At 37.8% G+C, this 22239-nt stretch overlaps 1 protein-coding gene across 1 annotated transcript; it reads left to right on the forward strand.

The window, feature by feature from the left end:
- The first annotated feature begins 7047 nt into the window (after nucleotides 1-7047).
- LOC140870866 (calcium-transporting ATPase 10, plasma membrane-type-like) lies at nucleotides 7048-16589 on the forward strand. Its single transcript, XM_073273273.1, has 5 exons — nucleotides 7048-7064; nucleotides 7156-7252; nucleotides 16217-16272; nucleotides 16371-16413; nucleotides 16503-16589. The coding sequence occupies exons 1-5, from the start codon at nucleotides 7048-7050 to the stop codon at nucleotides 16587-16589; spliced, it is 300 nt and encodes a 99-aa protein (XP_073129374.1).
- The last annotated feature ends 5650 nt before the right edge of the window (nucleotides 16590-22239 follow it).

Genomic DNA, 22239 nt, shown 5'->3' on the forward strand with positions numbered 1-22239 from the left:
ATGATCTCTCTGTAATGCATAACTGATATTTCTCTTTTTTTAACCAACCAATAATTCATTAAAGTAAAAAGGTACCAGTACAGTTACACCGCACATCCTGATTATTATAATAAATCAAGGGGTCTTGCTTAAGGTGGACTTGTCGGTTGACTCAACGCCCAGCATTTTAATTAAGGTAATATATTTTTACTTTTTTTTTTGTTTTTTTGAGAAATTTCATCGGTAATTTAAAATTTTCAGCACTTGACTCTATTCATCAAAATCAGCATCCACTAGCGTCTCCAACTTCTTTTCCTTCAAATGTCGCCTCACCCGACATTTTTCAACCACTAATTCATGTGTATATATAAACTTTAAAGTGGACACTGTACAGTAGTCATGAGTGTAAAAACATATTCAACATATCAAATTCCAACAAGTAAGTAATATGGCTCACCCATTCAAGTAGCATCAAATCATCAGCATTGGCGAGCCGAGCAAGATCGGAAGCTCTCTGACCAGTGATGAACTCCATAACCAAAAACATCAGTTTTCTCTGAACATTTACTAGTGGAGAGATACTCAGGAGCAATATGACCAATTTCTCCATGAACGGCCGTGGTAACATGAGTATCCTCTCTGTGCATAAGTTTGGCCAGCCCAAAGTCACCTACAATTGCTTCCAAATCCTCATCCAAGAATATATTCGCAGCTTTGACATCCCGATGAACGATTTTAGGGTCACAGTGATCATGAAAATAAGCAAGCCCCTTCACAGGATTCTTTAGGCACTTTGATCCAGTTTTTCGGATTCGATCCCCAAACTTCTACGTAATCACTGCATCAACGAGTATAAACAAGTTGTTTGATTAGATTATCCATTTAAGTACCAAGAATTCACATTATTCCAATTCACCTAAAAGACGAGCAGAGTTGATCATAGGAGCAGGGTTAGATTATGATTGTTGATGTACTACAAGAAGCACTTGAGAATCTGAAGAAATAGCATGATGCTAAATCGAACTCCATGGAAGCAAATTGTTAAAAGGAAAATCTGAACAATGAAGTTAAATCGAGCATCAGAACTTTCACATCCACGATTCGCATTAGCACAAATGCTAAATGAACGTCTATCATTATTATAATCAGACCTATTTACCCCCTCTATGGACCAACAAATGAAAGCAACACATTGGAAAGACAAAACCACCCGCCAGCTCGCCCAAGCCTCAAAACTACCGAGCTGATCCAGTAAGGGACTAGACTGCTTAATGCATAAAAAGTTACACACCTTTATTAATACCGAGCTGATCCAGTAAGGGACTAGACTTCCTAACTAAACATGCTAGCAGTTCTGGCACATCCAGGGGGGGCACATCCTGAATCAGGTAGATGAAAAAAGAAAAGAAACCATTTAGTAAAGTGCTGGAATATGCGAGAGCATATAATGGATGAATTGGCTAGTACAACATTTTATGACCCTTCAAGGAGAGTTAGCAAATTACCTGTAACGCCCCACTGTATCAAGACGTGTCTTTTCAACGTGCTTATGTCCTCACTCACACGCACCTTGGAAAACTTCCCAAGGGGTCACCCATCCTATAATTTCCCCAAGTCAAGCATGCTTAACTTTGGAGTTCTTATGTGATGAGCTCCCGAAAAGAAGATGCACCTTCTTGATATGAATAGTACATATGAAATCTTTTAAGCCCTCCTCAACCATATAGTCCCATACCTACTCAGTCTCAGAATCCCTCTCATTCCGGCACGGGATCGGTTCATTCATGTCTCCCTCCGCCTAGAAGCCTACCAGCAGCCTCTCATTGTCCGTGCAACCTTTTGGCACCGGCGATCACTCCCTGCCTCCTCAGCCCCGGGCGTCACATGACCACCAGCTTCCGCTTGGTTCGTCCCCGAACCATACCGTACTAAGAGAGGTCGGCTTTGATACCATTTGTAACGCCCCACTGTATCAAGACGTGTCTTTTCAGCGTGCTTATGTCCTCACTCACACGCACCCTGGAAAACTTCCCAGGGGTTCACCCATCCTATAATTTCCCCAAGTCAAGCACGCTTAACTTTAGAGTTCTTATGTGATGAGCTCCCGAAAAGAAGATGCACCTTCTTGATATGAATAGTACATATGAAATCTTTTAAGCCCTCCTCAACCATATAGTCTCATACCTACTCAGTCTCAGAATCCCTCTCATTCCGGCACGGGATCGGTTCATTCATGTCTCCCTCCGCCTAGAAGGCTACCAGGAGCCGCTCATTGTTCGTGCAACCTCTTGGCACGGGCGATCACTCCCTGCCTCCTCAGCCCCGGGCGTCACATTACCGCTTGATTATATTGTTGTTAATGGAAAATTAGTTCCAGATATTTCCAGATTTTATTATTCTAACCTTGTAAACATCATATTCCTTCTCTTTCAATTAACATCACAGGCAATAATCCTACAAAACTCAATATGAAAGAAATATCTAGGAATTTCATGTTAACATATAATTTCCGAAGAATGTACCAACCTTTGACTCATTTGGATGCTTGCAAATTGATTTCTACGAATTACAAAAAGAAAAATGGTCCAAGAAATCCAGTGTCAGAATGCTAAATGAAAGGAGACCAAATGAAGCAGTTAAAGTCAAGTTAAAACAAGAATGCACAGTCAACAAATGAGAAAGTTTCTTACTATAAATTTATAACCAAGTATATACCTAACAAACAATTGACTGACACCGACATAAACACTCACTCGTTAATGAGTGAAAATGAATAACCATTATCTTCTGGAGTTTCAACTTAATTTAAAATCCCTACATATACATTCAACAAACCCTGAATATATTATCCCTACTTTTAAATAGCACTAAAAATGCACCTTCAGCCTTTAAAGCGCACCAATTCAGGGCTTAAGCGAGCGCTTCATTGAAGGGCAGAACCAGGGCTCCTGTCAAGGTACACTGAGTCTCATCGAGACTTGAGCCTAGGTGCATATCTTGTGAGGTTTTAAAGACTACGTAGTACGTTACAATTAAATTTTGAATAAACTTGACTGTCGCGGCAAGCGGGTTAAAAATCGGAAATCTCTCTAGGGCTTGAAAAATTTAGGTAAATAAAAGGGAAATCAGAGCAGAGATCGGGTGAAAATAGATGAGCTCAAGAAGGAAACCAAAAAAAAAAACACAAAACAAAGTCTCCGATTTTTAACCCCTTTTCACGACATCCACCGAAATCCCAAACAACAATAAATCTACACCTCAACATCAACTAAAATACCACGAAGCAAGAGAACGAATCAATAGAAGAAAGCAACAAAACTTACACAGTTTAAGTCGCGACACACTCGTTCCGATCCAAGATGTAAACTCGCGATTGAAGTCACGATTGGCATTACTAAGGCTCGTGCTAGCTGCAACGAGGTCGGACGACCATTTTCCGGCGATCGATCGGCACCGGAGGTGAACTGGGTTGAAGGGGGCGACGGGTTCGGCTAGCTAGGGATTGGGTTTCTCTTAGCTCGTTTCTTCCCTTAATGAAGTCAAAGCGTGGAGTAAATTTCTTTTGGAAGCCAAGTCAAGTCAAAGCATGGGTTAATATGTATTGGGTTTATTTTTTTTTAAAAAATAAAAAATAAAAATAACAACGACAACGGATTACAAAATGTGTTGTCTTAGACCTCAAAACACACGCAAATAGACAACGGTTCATTAAAACCGTTGTCGTATGTCATTAAAAACCCTCTCATAGACAACGGTTTTTAAAAACCATTGTCTTTGACATATATAAGACAATGGTTTTTTAAAAACCGTTGTCGTGTTTAATAAAAATATGGCTTACGACAACGATTTTGGTAAAAACCGTTGTTAAAGACCAAACGACAACATTTTAGATATAAAAACGTTGTCTTTTTGGTGTGGTTGATTAATATATTTGTTGTAGTGTGTGTTCAAGTCAGTGGAACCAAATCTGTGCTCCTGTTTGTTGGCCTTTAGTCCGCAGCCATTGGATTTGGAGGAATAAAACTGCATTGCCATCACATGGTACTGACAAGTTCGAAGATAAAGATCCGAAGGAGGAGGGACAGAGGTCGAGTTTCTTTAGCTGGTTTCTATTGGCGAGATGATTAGGAGGTGCTATTAGTCTCACTGTTTTTGTTTGGTTCCAAGATAATAAAGGGTGGGATTGGGGTTTCTTCACGAGCACGATGGCTATGTTCTGTGGCTTACGTATATTCGCTTCAAGGATTCCACGGTATCATATCCATGTAACAAATGGGAGTAGTGCCCTCTTTGAAATAGTACAGGTGAACATAGTAAAAGAAAAATTAATCTTTGTTCTATATTCTTACATGGACTAAAGTTGATTAATTTATTTTATGTTTGTCCGAAAAAGGTGTGTGTCGCAGCCATCCGGAACAGAAGGCTTAAACTTCCTGATGACTTTAATGACTTGTATGAGATCAATAACGACAGGGAAGCAGCGAATCAATCAGATGTTTTACCACACACCAATGCTTTTAGGTTCCCTCATTTTCAAAGGAATTTAAATTTGTACTTTAAAAAGGTCAGTTCAACAATATAAACTTAAGAATTGTTTAATCCTGAATTCCCTAGGACATGTCTTATTCATGGAAAAGAACAAATAGGAGCTCCAAGCTATGGCCCGAGAACTCAGTGAAATCAATAAAGGTCAGCCCATTCTGTTAAATCTTTTGCTAACTGGAACTAGATAAACTTGCTAGAGGATAACTACAAACTCATAAAATATCCTGCCTATGTGTTCATTTGTTAACATGGTAATCTATTCAAGAGAAACATGGCTTATTTATTCCTTCTCACAGTGAATAGACGTGACTCTTTCCTTCAGGTTATTTTCTTCATTTTATGTTTTTACAAAACTTACGAGCTTCTGCTTGGTTTTTGTGATTTCATTGGGTTTTCTTTTTTTTTTCTCTTCTCGTTGTGTAGGTATTTTTCTTTTGCTTTCGAAATGTTTTTGTTGCGTTACACTGCTATTAAATGTTAAATTTAAAATTTTTTTGATGCCTACTGTTACAGATCTATCGTTGTTCGTTGTTGTTTCAACTTAGGTTGTGTTTGGGTTTCTGTAAAACCTGACTTGTGCTTTGTTTTGTCTACTGCCACATGATGTGGGTTCTTCCCACCCCCCCTCTTTATCTGTGCAATAGATTTAGCTGCAGCACAGGTGATGCCATGGGGATGAACATGGTTTTAAAAGGTGTTCAGAATGTCTTAGACTGACTTTAAAATGATTTTCCTGAGATGGATGAACATTAATGTCTGGATGGTGGTGTAATAGCTGTACTTTAGTCCTAAATCTATGACGATGTAAGAGATTTCCTTTCCAATGGAATTACGAGTCAGCAAATTCAGTTTTTTATAAGATGTATGTGGTGAATTTATTTTGAAAAATACATATTCTGAAAAATAATTTGGTGTCCCGTGTATTGTGAAAGATGAATCTTTTTATACGGCAAGCTGGGCGTGTAATATTGATGGAACTCCATTTTTGGTGGCTGGAGGACTTATTGGAATTATCTGTGTTATTGATACTGGCAGTGAGAAGATATACAAGTTACTATTTTGTTATGTAGTTAATTGTTTGCCATCCATACTTGTTGATTCCTTCCTATAGAGCATAGACTATATAGTTGGAAACAGGATAATAATAGGTAAAATAAAGAAAAGTTAGATCCATTTCTGGTTTTCAGGTGGATACAATAAGCTTAGATTTAGTAAAAAGGTAGTTGAGAAACATTAAGAAATATTGGTTATGTTAATGTGATGCCACAATTTCGATTTTACCTGTTCATGTACTAGTGTCATGCGAATGAATGCGAACCAGTTAACATGAGGTGTATTTTTTTGAAATAAAGTAATTAATAACCTTTGCTGATCTCAAAACATATTTTACGGTGACACTATTTGGAATCTAAATTTACTTGAAAACAAAGGTTGTTTATACCTCCCCATCCAAGTAGTATAAGAATAACACATTTATTTTCCTTTTTCTCTGTGTAAAGATCGATTAGGCATGTAAAGGAATGTAATGCTTTAGTTTTTTTCTACATATATTTTTTGCAGAGTTTTGTTGGTCACATGGATTCAATAAATGAAATTTGGACCCAGCCACTGAAACCATCACTGGTGGTGTCAGCAAGCAAAGTAAGTGTACTACTAAAAACTTGTTCTTGTATATGCCAGTCCGTGGCTTCCAGAAAAAAATATTGTATATGTTTATGATAATTAATCTGTCTCCTGTTCTATTGAAAGAAGTTAAGATTATCATACAATATCTTGCATGAAAGTTGATTAACGATAAAACATGGGCCAGGATGAATCAGTTTGGCTATGGAACATCCATACTGGAATATGTATTTTGATATTTTCTGGTGCTGGGAGACATCGTAATGAAGTTCTTTGTGTGGTATGTTCTATCTGACCTTTTGTATTCCCTTGTGTAGGACCTTCAGGTAGAACTTACTCTTAGCATCTATCCTTTCATTTGTTATGAATATTTTATGACCTCCACCCTTCGGACATGTATCGTATTGCAAGCTGTGGAATGGATGACAATGTTAAAATCTGGTCATTGAAGGTAAGAGTAATTAAAATTTCTGCCAAGATGTAGAGAAATTTTTGCTAAAATTTCAAAATGTCTTCATGCAAGGATCAAGCTATTGAGCCCTTAAATTTATAAATAGAGGAATTTCATTTCATTTTAATTTATTTTATATTTTATCATAGTTTTGATACATGTCGTGCAAGGATCAAGCTATTGAGCCCTTACATAGTTTTTCTTTTCGCCCCTTTTCTCCTTTTTTTTTCCATTGAATGTCAGGTAGCTGGAGTGAGTTATATTTCCCACTGATCCGAATCAACATTCTAACTTCTTGAATCTCTTTGTTGTTGAGTCTATACCTTCCACGCTAAGTTAGTTCATATTCTACTTTATTATTATTATTTTTTGTTTGACACATATTCTGAAAATGATTTTCGGTACCGAAAGGTCCATAATTTACCAAAAGAGTTGTCTTGGTTATGATTATGAGAAACCAGTACAAGTAAGATTTCATGATATTTTTTAAAATGGTCGAATGTTTTGGCACTTGAACACCACAAATACTGATTCATTTTGAGATTCGACCATATTAGAGGAGATGTTCGAATAATTTTCTATGAAAAACTAATTGGAGGGCGTCTCTTCTATGCTTGCTTCAACACAACTTTCATTACTAGCAGTTTGTTGCAGGTACCTTCTTCACCTGTACTTCTGTAACGCACCAAAATTATCTTAATGAACTTTATTTGAGATAATCGGAGATTTTAGAAGTCGAGGGCCGATTCTATTTGGATCAGGGACTAGAATGCAATTTTTAGAATTTTCAGGGACTAAAATGCAAATATGGGAATTGTTAGATATTTAAGAGGCTTTGACTCTTTCTTTCAACTCCATCTTCTCCCTTCCAACCGCCTCTCCCTCCATTGAAGCGACAAAAGATTCCCCAAGCTTTTGTGATTTCGATTTTAGCTCGATCCATCTGTTGGAATTCAATCTCGAGTAGATATCTGCGATCACAGCGTTGAGTGCTCCGTTTGGAAGTAAGTTTCTCTTATTTCTACGAGGTTTGAATTTTTGGATGTCTTTAGAATTGATTGATATTCGGAGAGGATGTTCTTGAGGTTGCTGTGATAGTATATCTAAGACGGTTCGAAGATCTAACGACGATCGGAATTGTTATGATTTTCTTAGTGATTTTTGAAATCTTTGAATTTGAGATGTGTTGGGATTGGATTGGAAATGATATGTATTGATTGAAATGAGTTTATTGGATTTTTGAATTGTTGTCTGCGTTTCCGGTTTGATCAGTTTATAGCCGTTATGCCGTCAGTTTGAGTTTTGGATATCGTTTCTATGTTTTGATCGTATCGAGTTTGAGTGAGCATTTGATGTCGATATTGATCCTTATGACTCCTTCTGATAGATTGAATTGAAGTCAGCAGAGTTGCGAGATAGCAGCTTTGGACAGTTTGGAAGATTGAAGTCGGTACAGTATCGATTTTCTTATTTATCGATCGAAGAAGTTTGATTGAGTTTTGAATGAATTTGATTGGATATTGATTATTATCCTTATTATTGATTTTTCAGATTGAAGTACCTTCGAAGCGAATAAGGTAAAAGATGACTTAGACTTGAATGGAACGATTAACTCGAATCCGAATTTATTCGAGTGTTCCGAAGAAATTCACATACTTGCATGATTGAATGCTTATTTGACATCATGATTGAATGCTTATTTGAAATCATGATTGAATGTTTATTTGAATTGATGATTGAAAATATGATTGAATGCACGAGATGACATATACATTCATATTTAGCCGAATGATTATTCGTTTTGAATTAGACGATTTGGAGATTATAGTTGAGTGGCCTCGGTAGGCGAATTACTACAAGTGTCGATTAACTCTCTATAATGCTCTGGAGTCTAGAGGATTAAAATATACCTTGTCCACCTCGAAAAGGGAGTTCGGTGTGATTGTTGGATATTTTAACCTCGGGATCCCAAACCGAAGAAAGAAAGAAATAAAGAAAGAAAGAAAGAAAGAAAGAAGAATTCCATTTGATTATCTGAGTCTGATAATCCAAAAGTTTTAAAGACATGCATATCATTTTAATTCAGTACTTGAATGGATTAATTGATTATATGAGGAATGAATTCATATCATGACTTGATATGTTTATTTGATTGCATGTCAATCTCTTTTACTGGGAATATTATTCACACCGGATTATCCGGCTGTTGTCTTTGATTGTATGTGTACTTGGCAACAGGTGGGGCAGGATCGAGTCAGAGATGACAGGGATAGAATGCGAATGAAGAATAGAATTGGGACTTCGAGTTAGAATTGAAAATGCATGTCAATCTAGTTTATGTTTTGAAAGCATGTTTAGAACTCGAGCGTTGTTGAATATTAGAATTGATTATGAATGATGAATATTGAAGTTTTTCTGTTGATTACATTTGTTGGATTCGGAATTGAGTATGTTAGATTGATATTAGATTGAGTTGAATTGTTGATTTGAGATTTGAAACATGTTCAGTTTTTTGGAAAAATTCTGATCCCGGGATGCGCTCGATCCTACGATTTTATAGGATTGAGCGCGGCACTTATAATAATTTTTTTTAATTTGGTGTCTTATTTCTTGGCCTTTGAATGATTATCGATAGGATTAACTATTGATTATATGATTAGAATCGGGGTCTCACATTAAGTGGTATCAGAGCAATAAGTTTCTGGATTTTATTTCTAGAAGTGAGCGGGGTAGATTGAGTCCGCTTGAACTTATTTTCTCGCATGTGATTGATTAATTCTATGGTTGAAGAATATGCGAGCATGCTTTATGATTGAGAATTATTTGAATTACTTGGATATGCGATTTAATTTTTAAAGCATGAATTAATTGAGATACGAACTATTTCGGGTTACTGGTTGCATTGAATACTCTAGAGATCGAATGAGTATGTCGAGCTGAGGTTGTTGGACACTAGATAGATGTAATTGAGATGTTGTGTCCTAATCCTCTTGAATCAGATTTTCTATTCGGCAAGTTTTGAACATGATTCAAATAGTAGCGAACCCGATTGTACAGAATTGTTCTGTGACTGAACTGATGGATGTCACTCCGACACTGATGGAATCATTACTGATGAGATTTCAGTCATTTAGCCCTCCAACTCTGAGGAGTTCTGAGAATGAGTTTGGGTGTGAAAGCTGATTAGAAGAGATCGATCAGTTGTTTGATTCTTTTAGACTACACCGATGAACGACGGATTCGGTTGGTTGGGTACCAACTGCAAGGTATTTCGAAAGGATTAGTGATTATCGAAGAAGAAAGCCTTAGAGAAACAAGGTTTGGTCATTTCGTAGAGTTTGTTTAAATCCGAATTTCTGCGACAGGCTGTGGTACTTGCTCTTATCGAGGATTCACAGACTCTAACTGCTCCTGACGATGATGAAGCAGGTAACTGTTCCGTAATGAACTAGGCTGGCCCAATTCATTCTTGCTCTCATGATCTTCTCCCCCCTGGTGGGCATTTTTTTCCCTCCCCAGGATTCGAACCTTGCACTCCAGGTCATAAATGCAATGTTCCCTCAATCCTGGTACCATTGAGCTAGCTAAGAATGAATTGGGCCAGCCCAGTTCATAACAAAAAAGGGCGCCCTTTTATGTAATGAACTGGGCTGGCCCAGTTCATTCTTGAACTCATGATCTTCTCCCCCCTGATGGGGAGTTTTTGCCCTCTCCACGATTTGAACCTTGCACTCCAGGTCATAAATGCAATGTTCCTTCAATCCTGGTACCACCTTTTATGTAATGAACTGGGCTGGCCCAGTTCATTCTTGAACTCATGATCTTCTCCCCCCTGGTGGGGAGTTTTTTCCCTCCCCAGGATTCGAACCTTGCACTCCAGGTCATAAATGCAATTTTCCCTTAATCCTGGTACCATTGAGCTCAATGATACCAGGATTAAGGGAAAATTGCATTTATGACCTGGAGTGCAAGGTTCGAATCTTGGGAAGGGCAAAAACTCCCCACCAGGGGGGAGAATATCATGAGTTCAAGAATGAACTGGGCCAGCCCAGTTCATTACATGTTCGATTTTGGTCTTTCGACTTTTATACTATTATATATTGATGCAACTTTTTCTTCTTATTGAGAAGTTAGATTAATGCTTCCTCTACTTTTGAGTATCTCAATTAGTTGCGTTGAGTTTAGTTTGAATTTTTGAACTTTGTTTCGATGGGAGTTTATTGTACTGAACAGTACTATACTTCGGTTATCAGATTTTGATTATATTATCGATGTAGTGCATTAACCGAGTACAGAGCAATCGAGGTTGATTTCAGATTGTTGCCAGATTCGGATCTGAGATGACAGACGAGTGGATTTACCTCCGATGATGTCTTCAATCAGCCGTGTTGGTTGATTTAAAAGAGTTGAATTTGCTGATATTGTTCTTGTTGAGATTCCAGATTTGCCTCCGCGTTGAGAGGAAGAGTTCAACATTAAATTTAGATCAGACATCATCGACTGATAATCTGAAGGGAAGAGGTTTCAGATATCGAATTCAAAATGAAGTACGACGGATTTGAATTTTAGCGTACAGATTGAATTGGAATTGCATCTGCAATTTTATGAGTCCTTTGAACCGAATCTTTCAGAGATTTATAGATGAGTTCTTGAGTATTCTTATCGATGAATCTCTTATCCTTCGAAGAGCCGTATTGATCTTTCAGATTCTTTAAGAATTGTTCGCAGATTTGCATGTCGATCAATTATGCTATTCTTTTGACGTCTGAATCTTGTTGAGACCGAGTTGTCTTTTCCTCGATCTTTTCTCTAGGAAGATGGAATTTTATAGAACACCTCAAGACTGGAGCTGTTATAAATTGATCTGGATTGACGTCCTTATCTGAAATTTGAAGATTCTAGGATTTAGCGTGTTCTATCGCGAATCCTTTGAGGAATTCTTATTGTTGAGAAGAAAATTACTCAGAAGATTATGTTCTTCTATTTAGTGTGTATCTTTGAGACCAGTTCTTATTGAATTGAAGGAGAGATTGAATAGAACCTCAGTATTATTGATTTCTTCGGTATTGATGACCTTTCGGTGCTTTGCACTCCTTCTTATTGAGAGTTGAGACTTATTCCTGTTCAGAAGAACTCCTTGTTAACTTGAGCATCGACGAAGTTGAAGACGCTCGAGACGCAATGTTAGTTTCCGATTTGAGTCTCACAGAGATCTTATTGCTCGAAAGATCTAGCATCATTTTCTTGCTTGGAAGATTTCCGTAATCTGTTTTGATCTTGGAAGATAGAAGTTGATCGTCGCAGTCCGAACTGATTATGAGTTGGGAGAGAGAGTTTTATAGGACGATTAATCTGACTGCGAATTCTATTGTTATCCGGAGAATTGATTGTAACAGCTAAGAATTTAAGCTGAAGGATTTGTTCTTATTTTATCTACTTCAGTTGTCCTCTTTGACAGATGATTGTTGCACTTCTGATAGAGTCGGGAACAGATGGAACGTTTATCTTGACTCCTTCATTCGATTTCGAACCAGAGTTGATTGAGAATATTGAGAACGTTTTGGAATCAGATTTGACCTTTCAGAATTCGATGAAGATAGATCATATCTTGGTATAATCTGAGTTTCAGGTTTATATTGATGCCTTCTTAGCGAATAACTTTTGTTGTGCCAGATGTTCCGGTTTGAGACAGAGTATAGGAGATTGGAACTTTGAAGTTCATTCAGTATTCTTCCAGATGATCGGAAGATGTTTGATGAATTGAGGAATTAGATCGAATAGAGGACGAGGAAGCATGAGGTTCGAGGTATGGCTTCTGATGTTATGAACTGTCAACAGTCAGAGAGAGAACGATCTGATTTTCTGTTGTACAGTCTATTCTGATTCAGAATGGAATTGGGGTCACAATTCGATGATTTTCGTAGCAAGGCTACTTTGTTGAGTCTGAAATGAGATGTCATCGGAGTATCGCTGAACGGGTGATGGAATCCTCCGTTAAGAATTCTCAATTCTAAGAATTCTTGATTTATTCTGTTGAATGACTATTGTTACAAAATAGTATGAACGAACTCTCGAAGCTTTACAGTTGATGTATTGGATTGTAACTGGTTGATGTGTCGGTGGTTATTGAACGACTGAAGTTGTTCGGAAAGAACTTCTAGATTGGTCCCGATTTTCAGAACGAGTTCGACACTGAAGGGGGATCCGAAATTTATCTACAGGAGGTTTGTAAAGAGAGAACTTTCTCAGAATTGTTTCCGGGTTTAAGTTTGGCCGTTTTGAACTTTGGACAGGCCGTTTGATTTGACGAATACTCCTGCATTGTTGAAGAACTTTTTGTTGACCGAATCTTTCTGAAGTATTAGTTGAAATTAGGAATTCTTATTGATGAATTTTTTGTTTTCTGGTTATGAGAATTGTACTGATCGTACAGAGATTTCGAGAATCCTTTCAGAATTGTACGCCGAACAATTGTATGTTAAACTCGATGTTTGAATTTCGGTTTGGACCGAATGAATTTCTTCGATCCTTATTATCTGATTATGGAATTTTTGATTATCTGCTTTCATGTATTCTGATTTTCAGTGCTGATGATCTTTCAGCGCTGGGATTTCTTCTTATTGAGATTTTGGAATTATTCTTATTTTATTTACTGTCTGTTTTTGATTGATTGATTGATGAAATCCGCTACAGTTTTTTGTACAGAATGATTTTGATGAAGAACAGAGAAATGATATCTTGTGAGAGGTTTTCAGATCTCATGAATTGCCGAAGTCTGTCAGTCTAGACAGAGATCCTTGATGTTATTGTTCTCTCGGCATATACTTTGAAGAGAATTTTATTGTTGATTTCAACTATTTTCGATTCGATACCCTTAGAATGACGTACAGCCAGATCAGATGAGTCAAACTTTAGAGGAATTGCCATGAGTTGTAGTGCTTGACTTAGCACTAGTTGGCAGAATTCTTGATTTTTGTGGAGACTTCGTACAACGGCAGCGATGAAATGATATATGGAAAACATCTCTCTAGAAGTTGTACAAGGAGAGATGAAGATATCTTTCATTTTCGAGATGAACTTTCTGTGTCTCATGAGTTAGAACGGTAGATGATTCGAAATGTGACTAAATTGTAAGGATGTTCTGACGAGGATGAGATGAATTTTGATAGACGGACAGAATGTTGATGAATTAATCGACTAGAGTTTCTGACTTTCTCCTGTTGTATAGATGTCGAACTGATTGAGACGAATGATTCAGAGTTAGATTGGAAGCAGATTTTGGACTTAGTTCCGAGATGTAAATTCTTATTGCGGTCCTGTGATTCTATCCTCGACCTTGTGATAGAACTGTAATTGATTTCGAGGACGAAATCGATTCTTAGAGGGGGAGAATTTTAACGCACCAAAATTATCTTAATGGACTTTATTTGAGATAATCATAGATTTTAGAAGTCGAGGGCTGATTCGATTTGGATCAGGGACTAGAATGCAATTTTTAGAATTTTTAGGGACTAAAACGTAAATATGGGAATTGTTAGATATTTAAGAGGCTTTGACTCTTTCTTTCCACTCCATCTTCTCCCTTCCAACCGCCTCTCCCTCCATTGAAGCAACAAAAGCTTCCCCAAGCTTTTGTGATTTTGATTTTAGCTCGATCCGTTCGTTGGAATTCAATCTCGAGTAGATATCTGCGATCACAGCGTCGAGTGCTCCGTTTGGAAGTAAGTTTCTCTTATTTCTACGAGGTTTGAATTTTTAGATGTCTTTAGAATTGATTGATATTCGGAGAGGATGTTCTTGAGGTTGCTGTGATAGTATATCTAAGACGGTTCGAAGATCTAACGACGATCGGAATTGTTATGATTTTCTTAGTGATTTTCGAAATCTTTGACTTTGAGATGTGTTGGGATTGGAATGGAAATGATATGTATTGATTGAAATGAGTTTATTGGATTGTTGAATTGCTGTCTGCGTTTTCGGTTTGATATTTTTATAGATGTTATGCCGTCAGTTTGAGTTTTGGATATTGTTTCTATGTTTTGATCGTATCGAGTTTGAGTGAGCTTTTGATGTCGATATTGATCCTTATGACTCCTTCTGATATATTGAATTGAAGTCAGCAGAGTTGTGAGATAGCAGCTTTGGACAGTTTGGAAGATTGAAGTCAGTACAGTATCGATTTTCTTATTTATCGATCGAAGAAGTTTGATTGAGTTTTGAATGAATTTGATTGGATATTGATTATTATCCTTATTATTGATTTTTCAGATTGAAGTACCTTCGAAACGAAATAGGTAAAAGATGACTTAGACTTGAATGGAACGATTAACTCGAATCCGAATTTATTCGAGTATTCCGAAGAAATTTACATACTTGCATGATTGAATGCTTATTTGACATCATGATTGAATGCTTATTTGAAATCATGATTTAATGTTTATTTGAATTGATGATTGAAAATATGATTGAATGCATGAGATGACATATACATTCATATTGAGTCGAATGATTATTCGTTTCGAATTAGACGATCTAGAGATTATAGTTGAGTGGCCTTGGTAGGCGAATTACTACAAGTGTCGATTAACTCTCTATAATGCTCTGGAGTCTAGAGGATTAAAATATACCTCGTACACCTCGAAATGGGAGTTCGGTGTGATTGTTGGATATTTTAACCTCGGGATCCCAAACCGAAGAAAGAAAGAAAGAAAGAAAGAAAGAAAGAAAGAAAGAAAGAAAGAAAGAAGAATTCCATTTGATTATCTGAGTCTGATAATCCAGAAGTTTTAAAGACATGCATATCATTTTAATTCTGTACTTGAATGGATTAATTGATTATAAGAGGAATGAATTCATATCATGACTTCATATGTTTATTTGATTGCATGTCAGTCTCTTTTACTGGGAATATTATTCTCACCGAATTATCCAGCTGTTGTCTTTGTTTGTATGTGTACTTGGCAATAGGTGGGGCAGGATCGAGTCAGAGACGACAGGGATAGAATGAGAATGAAGAATAGAAGTGGGACTTCGAGTTAGAATTGGAAATGCATGCCAATCTAGTTTATGTTTTGAAATCAAGTTTAGAACTCGAGCATTGTTGAATATTAGAATTGATTATGAATGATGAATATTGAAGTTTTTATGTTGATTACATGTTGTTGGATTCGGAATTGAGCATGTTAGATTGATATTAGATTGAGTTTAATTGTTGATTTGAGATTTGAAACATGTTCAGTTTTTTGGAAAAATTCTGATCTCAGGGTGCGCTCGATCCTACGATTTTATAGGATCGAGCGCGGCACTTATTATTTTCTCGGAAGAGAGTTCAGGAATATGGTGCGCTTGATCCTAGAATTTTCTAGGATCGAGCGCGGCACTGTTCACTAATAATAATTTTTTTTTATTTGGTGTCTTATCTCTTGGCCTTTGAATGATTATCGATAGGATTAAATCTTGATTAGATGATTAGAATCGGGGTCTCACAACTTCTTAGATTCCCAACAGACTCTAATATTTACAGATTTATACACATCATAACTGCTGCTATGAGTTTTAATTTCTGAATAAATAGTTCATTTGGTGCCATTTCTGTCCACTGACTGTTGTTTGGTATAGGTCACGATTGTTGTTGTTGCGATTCTTGGAGGGCTTCCATTGGCAGTAACCTTGACGTAAGTGTGTCATTAAGTTGTCTGTTATCAGCCACCTACCATTTTCCCATCTCCAATCTTGTTATTCATGAGCTTGATTTCACTTTAATTTCCTACAGTCTAGCGTACTCAATGAAGAAAATGATGGCTGACAAAGCCTTGGTATGTCATTAATTATGGTTCTCTTTCAGGCTTTATTCAGTGTTGATATTGTATTCTTCAAGAAATTGCTGATACAAATTGATCTACAGGTGCGTAGGATTTCATCTTGTGAAACTATGGGATCAGCAACTACAATCTGCAGTGATAAGACAGGAACTTTGACATGGCCGAGATGAACATGAAGAATTCAATTATTTGTTATATTTGAATGATTTTTGTTATATTTGAATGATTTATAATATTGAAATATTGTATATTAGATTTAATTTTCAAAAATTTTGAATATTGAGTGATAATATTAAAAATTTGTGAATTAATTTTTTTTTTGTTTTTTATTTGAGAAAAGACAACGATTTTTAAACGTTGTCGTAGGTGGAAAAAGCGTTGTCGTTACTAAAAAGACAACGCTTTAAAAGCGTTGTCTTTTTCAAATATCACAACGCTTTTTATGCGTTGTTTTTGCTCAAAACGACAACGCTTTTTAAGCGTTGTCTTTGACCGCGGCCTTTCACAATACTGGCTGCGACAACGCTTTTTTATGACAAAGACAACGCGAAAAAAGCGTTGTCGTTTTTAAATACGATAACGCTTAAAAAAGTGTTGTCTTTTCCAAAAACGACAACGCTTTTTCCGCGTTGTCTTTCAGCGTGGTCTTTTATAACACTGGCTACGACAACGCTTTTTCGGGGACATTAACAACGCGAAAAAAGCGTTGTCTTTGACAGTTTTTCTTGTAGTGCTATTACTTTTAATCTTGGATCTTGTATGCTTAATTATTGTTTAACCCGAGATTAGATGTTTAGAATCGAGGTCTCACATTAAGTGGTATTAGAGCGATAAGTTCTTGGTTGAACTAGAGTGAGCGGGGTAGATCGAGCCCCCGTGTATTGGCTCCTCGCATGTGTTTGAGTTATTTGTTTGATTATTTAAGTTACATGCGAGCATGCTTTATTATTTGAGAAATTATTGAATTACATGATAATGTGATTTAATTTATAAAGCATGATCTACTTGAGATATAACTGTCTTTGTTATCGATTGGTATCCAATTTTACGAGAGGTTGAAAAGGCATCGATTGGTAGCAATTGAGATATCTCGTGTCCTAACCTTTGATTATCAGATGGGTCCTCATCGAGTTATTAACAGAAACCCACCGCCAATTACTCCTCCAAATGAGCAAGCTAGTACAAAAACTATTCTGATGGATGCTACAGCGACGCCTATGGAAACCTTGTTGAAAAGGTTTCAGTCGTTTAACCCTCCTTTGTTGCTAGGTACAGAGAATCCGGTTGAATGTGAGAGCAGGTTGGACGACATCGATCAGTTGTTCGATTCCCTTGATTACTCTGACGACTGCCGAATTAGGTTAGTCATTCATCAGCTTCGTGGTGTTGCTAAGAACTGGTGGATCATGACGAAGAGATCCATGGAGAATCGAGGTATAGTTGTTAATTGGACTCTTTTCAAATCTGAGTTTTATAAGCGGTTTTCCCTATTTCATATCGAAAGGATAAGGGAGTCGAGATTGCTAATTTGAGGCAGGAGAACTTGAACATTGAAGAGTATGTGGCCAAATTCGATAGTCTGCTGCGTTTTGCACCGCATATCGCCGACAATGAAGAAGCAAAATCCGATTCAGTTCATCAACGGCTTGAACCCCGACATCTTCACGTTGGTAAATACTACTAGGCCTGATAACTTTGCGGATTCCATGAATCATGCAAAGGGAGATGAAGCAGGTTTGTGGAGACAGAGAGGAAATCAGATGGTACCTCAGCAGCAGATACAGTCTCAGAATCAACCGTCTCAGTATGAGAGTCAGCCATCTCGGTATGAGAACCTACCATAGAGTTACGAAGGAGGATGCAGTGGTGGTAACATAAAAGATCACTTCAGAGCCAAAGGGAAACAGTTCAAGAAGCAGGGGAATAGTTCTTCTAGTTCCAGTGGTTCCAAGCAGTTCGGTTCAAGACAGAGTTCTGGATCTTCATCTTTGTTCTGAAACAAGTGTGGAGGTAGACACTCCCCGGATCAGTGTGTAGGAGTCTTTGGGAACTGCAATACCTGTCAACAACCGGGACACTTTTCTAAGGTGTGTCCATAGCGAGGTAGAGATCGAGCTCATAGTGGGAGTTCATCTAGACCTACAGCTCAGCCTGAGAGGCAATCTTCTGTTGTTCACTCATTCCAGCCTCAGTAGCAGAACACACAGGGAGGTAATCCGAATGCGAATCAGCCTCCGATACAGCAGGCACGAGTCTTTTCTTTGACATAGTCTCAGGCTCAAGAAGCATCTGACGATGTTATAGCAGGTAACTATTCGATTTTTGGTTATTCTACTCATGTTTTGATAGATACAGGTGCTTCTCATTCCTTTATCTCTGAAAAATTTGTGTTGATGCATGCTTTGCCTACTGAGTTGTTGCCTACTGTAGTAGTTGTTAATTTACCTTTGGGTGAAGGAATTGTTTCTGTCAGATTAGTCAGGAACTGGGAACTTTGTTTTGAGGAATATTTGTTAGAGTTCGACTGTATTGTACTTGGGCTGTCAGATTTTGACTGTATTGTTGGTATAGATGCTTTAACCAAGTACAGGGCAACAATCGATTGTTTTCTGAAGGTTGTCAGATTCAGACCTGAAATGGCAGACGAGTGGAAATTATTTGGTAAGGGTTCTCAATCTAGAATTCCTTTGATTTCAGTGTTATCTATGACTCGTTTGTTACAGAAAGGTGCAGAGGGATTTTTGGTTTATGCAGTTGATGTAATGAAATCTAGCCCAGCATTGGTTGATATACCCGTGGTTAGAGAATTTGTTGATGTGTTTCCGAAATAAATTCCTGGATTGCCGCCTATTCGAGAGATCGAATTCAGCATCGATTTAGTGTCAGGTACTCAACCTATTTCCAAAGCTCCGTATTGTATGGCACCGGTCGAATTGAGAGAATTGAAGGAGAAACTTGAGAATTTGATTGCCAAGGGATACATCTGACTTAGTGTGTCGCCTTGTGGTGCTTTTGTTCTGTTTGTTCGGAAGAAGGATGGTTCTATGCGGCACTATATTGAATACCATCAACTGAATCAGGCTACAGTAAAGAACAAGTATCCTTTACCCCGAATAGATGACCTTTTTGATCAGCTGCAGGGTTATTATGTCTATTCGAAGATTGATCTGAGGTTAGGTTATCATCAGTTGAGAGTGCGAGAGGAAGATGTTCCTAAGACCGCATTCAGAACGAGGTATGGTCATTTTGAGTTTATAGTCATGTCGTTCGGTTTGACTAATGCTCCAGCGGTTTTTATGGGTTTGATGAACTCTATCTTTCAGCGCTATTTGGATGAGTTTGCTATTATCTTTATCGATGATATTCTTATCTATTCGAAGAAACGTACTGACCATTTGTAGATTTTGCGGGTGGAACAGTTGTTTGATAAGTTGTCTAAGTGTGCGTTTTTGTTGGATCGAGGGGTCTTCATCGGTCATTTTATTTCCGGAAATGGGATTCTGTCGTCCCAGCAAGATTTAAGCGGTTATGAATTGGCCTAGACCGACATCAGTGCCTGAGATCCAAAGCTTCATGGGTTTAGCTAGTTATTATCGCCGATTCATCGAGGGATTCTCTTCTATTGCCAAGCCGATTACCCAGCTGACTCAGAAGAATGCGCATTTTATCTGGACTGCAGATTGTGAGGCTAACTTTGTTGATTTGAAGAGGAGACTGACCAGTGCTCCGATAAAAGCCTTAAGTATTTTTTTTTACAGACAGAACTGAATATGAGACAGAGAAGATGGTTAGATCTGTTGAAGGATTTCGTTTGTGAAATCAATTACTATCCGGGAAAGTTGAATGCAGTTGCAGATGCCTTAAGCCGAAAGCTTTGTTCTTTATCTCTTTCTACTCTCGGTGTTTCTCAGTTGATCGATCATTGTTTCACTTCTAGTTTAGAGTTTCAAACAAATAGGAAGACTATCAGATTTTTTGCTAATCAAGCCGAGCCAAAGTTATTTATTTTGATCAAAGAAGCACAGAAGTCTGATCCGAGCATTCATATTTCAGTAGAGAAAGTTAGATCTGGGCATCAGTCTGAATTCTAGGTTAGAGATGATGTTTTATTTGTGAATAACCGTATTGTTGTGCCTAATAATTCGGAGTTGAGGCAGCGTATTCTCCGAGAGGCTCATTGCAGTCGATTTAGTATTCATCGTGGAGGCCGTAAGATGTATAACGATCTGAAAAATCAGTTTTGGTGGAAGAGAATGAAGAACGATGTTGTGAGGTTTGTATCTCGATGTTTGAACTTTCAATAGGTGAAAGCAAAGAGGAAGCGACCGGGTGGTCTGTTGCACAGTCTATCTGTTCCTGAATGGAAATGGGATCACATTTTTATGGATTTCGTCACGAAGCTACCGCGATCTGTTCGAGGATACAATTCTATTTGGGTAGTGATCGACTGATTGACGAAGTCTGCTTGTTTTATTCCATACAGGATTACGTATCGTCACGATCAGATGGCTGAGATTTATGTTAGCAACATTGTGAGATTGCATGGTGTGCCGAAGTCAATCGTTTCAGACCGAGACCCTAGATTCACTTCGCACTTTTGGCACAGTCTTCAGGAGGAACTTGGTACTCGATTACATCTGAGTACAACTTATCATCCTCAGACCGACGAAAAGTCAAAGCGGACTATCCAGACGTTAGAGGATATTCTTCGAGCAGTAGTGCTAGACTTTGGAATTAGTTGGCAGGATTCTTTGCCTCTTGTCGAGTTTTCTTACAACAACAGTTTCCAAGCTAGTATTGGTATGGCGTCTTTTGAGGCTTTGCATGGTAATAAGTACCGATCTCCGTTGTTTTGGGATGATTTGTCCGAGTCACCTGATTTGGGACCGGATATGCTTCGGGATATGGCAGAGCAATTAAAGATCATTCAGACGAGAATGAAGTCAGCTCAGGATAGCCAGGCAATGTATGCGAATGTCAGACGTAGAACTCTGGGTTTCGAGCAGGGAGACCGAGTTTTCCTGAAGATTCCCCCTTTCAAAGGCACTGTTAGATTTGGAAAGAGAGAGAAGTTATCTCCGAGATTCATCGGACCGTATGAGATTCTGGAGAAGTTAGGCGATCTTGCCTATAGACTTGCACTTCCTCCGTCTTTATCTGGTATTCACGATGTTTTTCACGTCTCTATGTTGCAGAAATATCATCCAGATCCTTCTCATATTCTTCATCCTGACGAGGCCGAGTTGGACGAGACTCTAAGCTACTTTGAGAGACCGATTCAGATCCTTGATCGGAAAGAGAAGCAGCTCAAAACCAAGTTGATTCCTTTGGTGAAAGTGCAGTGGAGCCATCACGGAGTCGAGAAAGCAACTTGGGAGACACAATCTGACATGAGACAACGTTTTCCTGAGTTATTCGTATGACGTGAGTTCTTTTTACTGTCTTTTGTTCTTTATTCTATCTTATGAGTTGTGATTCTTATTGATTTCGATGACGAAATCTCTTCTTAGATGGGGAGAATTTTAATGCCCCAAATTTATCTTAATTTAGTTTATTTGAGATAATCGGAGATTACAAAGTTCAAGAGCCGAATTCATTTTGATCAGGGTCTATTTTGCAAATTTTGGAAATTTCAGGGACTAAAATGCAAAATTGGAGTTTAATATATTATCTACTCTAGTTGACTAGTCTTCATTCACACCATCATCTTTCCTTAGCCAATTCTCACCATTGAAGACTCCCCAACACCTTTCCAAGCTTCCAGATTTCTTCTCGAGCTCGATCCGTCCGTTAGAAATTATTTCTAAAGGAAGATTAGCG

This window comes from Henckelia pumila, unplaced genomic scaffold, assembly GCF_033568475.1.
Source record: "Henckelia pumila isolate YLH828 unplaced genomic scaffold, ASM3356847v2 CTG_270:::fragment_1, whole genome shotgun sequence".
NCBI classification, from domain to species: domain Eukaryota; kingdom Viridiplantae; phylum Streptophyta; class Magnoliopsida; order Lamiales; family Gesneriaceae; genus Henckelia; species Henckelia pumila.